This window comes from Acyrthosiphon pisum, chromosome A1, assembly GCF_005508785.2.
Source record: "Acyrthosiphon pisum isolate AL4f chromosome A1, pea_aphid_22Mar2018_4r6ur, whole genome shotgun sequence".
Lineage (NCBI taxonomy): Eukaryota > Metazoa > Arthropoda > Insecta > Hemiptera > Aphididae > Acyrthosiphon > Acyrthosiphon pisum.
Genome location: NC_042494.1, coordinates 91372570 through 91381012, shown reverse-complemented (window position 1 = coordinate 91381012; position 8443 = coordinate 91372570). Strand labels below are relative to the sequence as shown.

Genomic DNA, 8443 nt, shown 5'->3' with positions numbered 1-8443 from the left:
CATTTTAAGTTACTTTTAACCTTTAAATATATATTTGTTTATTAACTTTATACACTCTCATTACACTTTATCTCCTTCCAAAATGTAATCATGTAAACTTTTATACTACATATACCTACACATAGGTACCTATATTAATTTGTTTACCTATACTGAAGATGAAACGTTTTCACTCGAGTTTTTTTACCGAAAAAAGTTGTGCACATGGTTTTTTAGAGATAGCAGAACCAATTTTCTGAGAATAATAGTTATAGTCACATATTTTATCTACCTAAAGTCGACTTACAATTTTTATATATAAAAAAAAAATAAAAACCCCTTTTTAAAAATAATTTAACACATTTTAAAACAAACAAAATATACTTTTACGATAAAAATACAACAATGAAATAGAACATCGCTCATAAATATAAAGAGTGTACCGGGTTGTTATCTTGATTATTCATTCATAAATCTACCTTGTATGTTGTTCAAGTATACAATATTCGTTTCAAAATATTTTTGGAGTTGATATGTATTGATTATACCTAACTACCTAAATTGTACAATCTGAAAACATTATCACGGTCGATTTGTTTCGATTAAAAATAACTTTAACGGCAATGTGTACGACTCCTAAAATAATGTGATAACTTCTTTTTTGTCCTGTGTGGCATTTTTTTTTTCATTCCGCTAAAACAATCATCGTAAATGGTTGTAAATAAACCGTTTCACATACTTATTGATTTCACTGTAAATTAAAATTTTTCATCGTCATCTCAATAAAATTATTTAGTTTCGACATGATATCGTCGACCATAATTAAATGATTCAATATACAGTGCGGTGTGCTCACTGCTCAAGTCGACAGTAGTTCACCAAAACTCGTTGATTCGTATTACTATTTTTAAACATTTTAATATTGGCAAAAATAAGATTTACCTACCACATACGTTTACTTGCAATTTTAATTATTGTTATACTAATTATATTTTTCTAATTGAGTGGATTCTTATTGAGTATAATTTTAATTAAAAGGTACGTGTTTAAATTATATATGTTCTATATCCAATTTAGTATATAATGACTCTTTGCGACTAACACAATACCCACAACATGTACAATGTACATATATTATGATGATTAATTTTCGAACTTACTAAAACAATCACAATCCTAACAAAACTTTTGTTTTTAGTTTCACAATCATAAATTAAGTATAGATATATTATGAACATACAATATTTATTGAATATTTAAATAGAATATAGTGCCTATCGTTTTTGGTTTGTAATAATATTGTGAATTATAAATAGTTTCGAAACCTGCACATTATAGGTCCTTACAGTATTTTCTTAAAAAGTAGTTCAAAAGTTTCAATATTTCAATTATTTATTTTCAGAATGTTTCATTTACTACATGTTATGTATGCCTGATATGAAAATCAAAAACATTACCGTATAAAAATATTCTGTTTTATAACTCTTAACATCACAATATGTTTTCAAGGAATGATTAATAATTTACTATTGTCTATTGATCGTAATATATTTATTGTTTGAAAAATATTGATTTTATATGAATTTTTACACACTAATTTTAAATTATTAACGATTAATAAAATAGTAATATTTTTGACTATAAACCAATTTAAGTTTAACCATAAATCGCGTATTTTAATATTCTAACATAACTATACGGTATTAAAATATAATTATGTTTGATTATTAAATACCAATCATAAACCTTTCACTGGAAGTCCAATAAGATTCTTTAAATAAATATCTCATACTATTGTCATACAGTAGGTATTATAATTATTTTTGTTAGCTATTATAACACAAAAGTATATAATTTTAGTGGATATTATATAAAAATAATAATTGAAGTATTTACTGGATGAAAACGGATCCGTATTCAAAATTATAATATATGTATACATTTATAAATATTTTTGCTATAAGTAACCAAAGTATCACAAGAAAATTTAAATAAAGAATAGTTATTAAGGAATATGAATTTGAAATCAAATAAAAATAAACTGACACTCTTTCTTAATTTTTCTTCGGTAAAAATATAAAATATGCAAGAAAAATGCTGAATAATGCGAAATTATAAAAGTTATCAAAAATTCTACTTTATGTAAATAGTTATTGGTGACCATTATAATTTAATTTAAGCTGTAACCATAATTTGGAACAAAGCTGCAAAAAAAAGTTTAGCTAAAGTATAACAAAATGTACTTAATGATTTATTAAAAAGAACGTAAAAAAAATCGAAGAAAGAATAATGGGCAAGAGCAATGAATATAAAAATTTCATAAATTATGTATTCAGAAATAAATTAATTTGCACTTTTTTTTTATCATTTCTGTAATAATTATTATTATAATTTCGGAGTATAGTAATAATTATAATATATAAGTAGAAAAAATAAAATGTTTTCAATTCACATTTAAGTATACGTAAAATGTTTACGAATTAATAACCTAATTCCGCCGTAAAAGAACTTAAATTATTATCAAAATTTAGGTATACCAAAAATTACATAAAAATATGATTTTAATTATATTCAAACACCAGGGTATTTGTATATTGATTAAAACAATAATAAATTATTATGTCTAGCTATAAATAATTTACTTTTTAAAAACATAAAATATTGCGTGTATTGTTGTACCTATCATAATTTATTTAAATAAAACCAAAATATTGTTATATAATTCCACTAACTTGACGGTATATTATAGTGAGTAGTGACTATAGTACGTTTTTATTCTTGACATCGGCTAACCCGTTTTAATGAACTTTGGTCGATGTCAGATATAAATCCATTTTTTTCTTTCCGTTTCCTCATTAAACTTTAATAATTGAAGAGTAAATCTTTATCATAGTTATATACAATATACATATTTTTTATGTCAGTAAAGTGTATTCGCAGAAAATTTAAACTTCTTATTTTCTCAGCTATATGCCTATATACATATATAGCCGTTTATGAACTCGATATATATAAAATATATAAAATTCGTGATAAAATCGAACCATTCGGACATCAATTCGAATAATCCGGTGCGGAAAGAACTAAATATTTGTACAGCTCTCAAACGACGATAACACCATTTTTACGCAGAACGTATTCGAAAAATTCCAAGAGTATATATATTTTTCCATCAAGTCGACAAGAATTTCGAAATTCTTCTGTGTTAGAAAAAAAAGATAACCTCAAAAACACTTACGCGTTTATTTTTATCGTATATATATGAAGCAAATCAAATAAATTGAGCAATATATAAATATTTAATTTCAAATTTTCTTTTTACTGCAGGCCTTCAAAATATAAAAAAAAAAGGAAAATTCCCGTTTTATTAACAATATGTATGCTTCTAACTAAAATATTATAATATACAATTAATTTACACTAGGTACCTATTTTATATACATATTATATTTCGTTGTTTATCAGTGTGATTACGTCATATTAATTATTAGCACTGTCATAAATTAGTGATTTAGGTACCAGGTTCTTATACAAAATTGAACATAAATTATTATATTTAATATTTTTATTTAAAACAATCACTTATTTTACAATTGATTTTACAATTGATTTTAATTTTAAGAATAATTAAAAATACGTCATGATACATCTACTTTTAATTTATTAAAAATATTTATTGCTGCTTTTATATTTTTATTTGGTAATCGGTTATAGGAACCTTTATTTCAACCATGTATCCAATCAGAAGAGAGAGTTAAATTTGACTATAAATTACAGTGTTTTTATACACGATGATTATGAGCAAACGGTATATTATTATTTATAATGTATCTAATATAATTGCATACCTATAACCAATCGTTGAAAACTATGATAGGTAGGTACAACGAACCAGACTTGAGACCTATAAAATATTAACATTTAGGCGACGCGTTGTGTGTGTTCACAGGTGCCCGGAACTGAACGCGTGCATCAGCTCGCAGTTCTGGTGCGACGGTGAGACGCACTGCCCGATGGGCTTCGACGAGGACCCGGCCAACTGCGCGAGCCAGAACGGCATGAACCTGATGTACGTGGGCGTGCTGGGTGGCACGGCGGTGGTGCTGTTCACGGTCACCGTCGTGGCGGCGGTGGTGTGTCTGCGGTGCAAGGCCAACAGGTCGCGACGAGCCGAGGACGGCCGGCGGCGGGCGTCCCAAAAGGGCTCGGCCGCCATCGACCCGATGATGTGCGCGGTCGACCGGACCCACTACGACAAGCGGTTCCTGGAACAAAACGGCGGCGGCGGCGTCGTCGGCAACTCGCTGGGCAAGCGGTACCCGTCGTCTTCGGACGACCTGTACCTGGACTGCAAGCAGGACAGCATGTGTTGACGAAACGACGGCGACGGCAGCGTCGACGTGGACGGCGACGGCGACGAACGCCTTCGAGTCGAGACGACCGTCTGAACCCGACCAAACCACTCGACCGCGGTAGGGTTTGGTATGAACCGCGATCGTTGGGTAAACATACTTTGTGTTGACCCAAACGGTGGTCTATACCGGACGAGACGGACAAGCATAGCATCGTATGGTACGCTCCGTTTCGTTTTGTTCTTGTTAGTCATCGTCTTGTATATAATAAACAGTAGAAGTCGTTTTTAAGAATCATTTTGCAAGCAGGTCATCAGTGAACGCGTCTGGGTTGAATGTTAGTGATCATCGAATGTATGTCCGTATAATATCGTAATTATTGTTATACTCAGTGCACACTTCCCAGAACGTGGGTCGACATCCGATCGTGTGTGATGTCGACCGAGCGAGTTTATCGTTACCACCCTCCAAACCCCAAACTCTTATGATAACTATCCCTGCTGCATTCGATACCTAATACCGTAAAGCCGTCCGTCAGAACAACACCGTTTACAGCGATACGATAACATTACAATACACGATATCGTCCGCGGGCACACTCGTTGGCCACCACCTTTCACTGTAACTATATTATTATTATTATCATTAACGTCATCTTCATCTCACTGTAGGTATTTACCGACGTTTGTCGTGGTATACACGTGTGCGCCAGTTCGGAATACTGTTTTAAATAAACCCCTTACGCGGTATGCTCCGCATACCATCAAACCGCAGGAATCCGACTTGACGTGCACGTCTGCCCCCGCCACCCCTCGCCGCTCTCGCCGAATTGTTATGGTTTATATTTTTCCCCGTTTGTAATTATTTACCTTACTTACACCGCCCGCACAGACGCGTGTATATACAGGGCGTTTCAGAAAAAAGTGTAGAAAATTGACTTCGTGATGCCGTTATATATATTTTACATTGTCAGCAAACTCTCGGTGACGCGCCTTCGGACTATAGCTGGTCAGGCACCGCTAACCTATGCGAATCTTTAAAGATGCGACTCGTGACCTGTGTAGCCGACGATCGTCGGGGTTGTATAATATTATTATTGATGTGGATGTGGGTGCATTGGACAATCATAATGGTCGTCTCTGTCAACCCTCGCCGCGTTACTGAAGGACCGCAGTCGCTTGTCGCGTTTATTTATTCCGACAAAATAATTGACCGTACCATAAACGACTTGCCGCCGCCGTGCAGAGAAATCGTCACGATAAAATAAAAATGCCACTTGAGATAAATCGTATCTATTTAATCTTCGCTTCGTTCGAAGTATCGAACAGGGTTTGCCGATAAAATTATCATATGGTTATGGGAATATGAAAAAATACACATAGTGCTCGGTAATATTGAACAATTAAAAAAATTGCGTGAACCGATAGTGAAAAATACACGATGTATTTTGCACATTGCACAGTCTAATCAAAATTTCAAAGAACTTAAATTAGGAGCTGCTCGCCAGTGTCAAACATAAAAACGTAGGTAATCAAAGTCTTGTCGATCTATATTTATACCCAATACCCATTAACAGATATCACTATTTCAAAAATAATGTATTACAATATCGTATAAGTCATTTGATTTTCTAATACTATAAATATAGTTTTATTACGGCAATAAAAATGAATTTATGATAAATACAAGCTATAGGCACTCTGATCTGAAACGTCCTATCGTTAAACGTTACGGTGAAATGTAAAAACCTAAGTTATTACTATTATTGCCCGTTTCAAAGACAAAATCTAATTAAACTTTTATGACGTTTATAAAAATTGGCAAGTCTTCTCCAGGACCTTGCGGTGTGACAATTTTGAATTTTAATGTTAAGTTTGGTTTTAATATAATTTTATATTTTCAATTCTCTTGTTATTAAGTACGTGGTAAAGTATGACGTTAACGATAATATTATTATGGTATTCCTTACACGAGAAGCGGTGAGAGAATGCCGTATCTCGTAATAGGTTAACTATGCTGTAGGAACAGCGTGTATACGGATAATATTTAGTTCTTACCATTTATTTAGTAGGGGATATTTTTCCAGGCTTTGGAGGATAAATCCGTTTGAATATTGATAGACATGCCAAAGTATATATTACCTAACCTCGAGCAACAACACAAACTTGCCAAGAATGTAAAATATTGTAAAGCCCTCGTCGTATATTTAAATAATAAAAGTATATTTTGATACAAAATATCCTAAATAGCATGTTTGTTTTGTAAATGATTGTTAGTCAAAAACCGTCTATAAGGCATTTAATGACTTTGTTACGCAATGTGAATAATTATTTTAAATCAAAAATAATAATTACGTTTTTAATAATAACTCTTGGAAAAAAAATATATAATTATTCACTGATAGCATAAAAAAAACGACGATCACCATTGTTATATCGATCCTATATTTAATTAAATTTTCTCAAAAGATTGGTTATTTTAATTTAATTTTTGGTTAGTCTCAATACAACATGAAAAATAAATCCCATAATCTCTAATTGGGTCATTATTATAGCTGTATAATTGCGTGATCTCGTGTATTCTTATAACCTAAAAGTCAAGAGACTCAAAATGACTGAATAATTCATTCATACGTTTATTAATCTATTGAATACTATGAATTTGTTGTTAATAATTGTTACCTATGTTTAAATATTATATTTATTATTTCAAGTCATTGCGGAAAAAAATAATAATGCATAAAATCCCCGAACAAAAAGGTTGTGTCAGTTGATTGCGAAGTTTAAATATTTACTAAAGACGTAGACAAATGGTTTTATTATTGTCCGAAAATGTATTAGTATATTGTATCAAATAATAAACTTAAAAAAAATTAAATTGCGGGTTTTTTTGAAATCAATAGTATACCTGTCCGAGTCTAATTAATAACCAAATACATTTTCTGACTAGCATTTTAAAATATTTATATACCTATTATAAATACTACTAATGTATAACATTTAAACTACATTATATACTCATATATAACATTATGAAATATGTACCAATAATATATTTTCCATTTCCTGGTGTATTATTCGACTTTTATGACTGTATCAAATAAATCTAAAATAATTTAAAAACATCCTTGGATTTTGTAAAAAAAAATATTAAGTGCTTATAATAAGGTTACATAACTATCGATAAAATTCAACGTGTATTCGCTTACCGCTCCTGTGTTTGCAATAATTATAAGATTAATACAATTTGTTTATACAATATTAAAATATAAAAAAATTATTATAATTACTACTATCTTCCTAAGTTATTATTTTCGTCAGACTTTCTAAACCTATACCTTTTTTAAATGTATAAAGCCATGTTTGTATAATCTTTTGTGCCACTTTGATGTTACCATATTATATTATTATAATAGTTATTAAAGAAAACAATACTATTTTGTTTTTTAAGCTATATACTCACTATCATTATTCTCGACCTTTGTAAATACGGACATGTGCTCATTATAAATAAACAGTAAAATTGAAATGTACTTGTTTTGTTTTACAAAGCCATCGGTCTACTGTTATGCAAAAACTGCAATTTATTGTAAATAAATGCAGTTGGTAATACTAAATACATAGTATTATGTACGATATTGTATAATGTATATATTATACTTAATACGTTTGGAATGTTAATTTGTATGTGTATTAACAATTCTATATGTATTGTATGTTAATTATTCTAAAAGCTATACGTTATATATAAACCTATACCTTAACCATTAAAAAAGACGTTATATAAACATATTCCTATTTGAATTTTTCACAATAATCGGATGGAAAAAAAATGGTATTAAAACAAGAAAATATTATATTATTTGTTTTTCAACATTTGTATTGAAAACGATATACCGAGAAAATCGCCGACCCGAGTAGTAAGTTTAATATTTCATGATTTAATACCCATTATATATTATCTTACCGGAATAAATATGTATTATTCACTAGCCCCCAGCAAAGAGGTTCCGGTTGCCTTTGCAAGGCACATTATTGAAGTCTATGGTTTTAAGAAAAAATATCTTTTGTATGATGGAAATAAATTATCGGAGTCCATTTCATTAATTGCGT

At 30.4% G+C, this 8443-nt stretch overlaps 1 protein-coding gene across 6 annotated transcripts in view; it reads left to right on the top strand.

Moving 5' to 3' along the window:
• Window positions 1-7859, top strand: part of LOC100159515 — a 383802-nt gene extending 375943 nt beyond the window's left edge. For all 6 annotated transcript variants that reach the window (XM_029487770.1, XM_016801133.2, XM_029487768.1 and 3 more), the window contains one exon: window positions 3929-7859. In XM_029487770.1, coding sequence (XP_029343630.1) covers window positions 3929-4352 — 424 coding nt within the window. In that variant the 3' untranslated portion in view covers window positions 4353-7859. The remainder of the gene's footprint in view (window positions 1-3928) is intronic.
• Window positions 7860-8443: the final 584 nt, after the last annotated feature.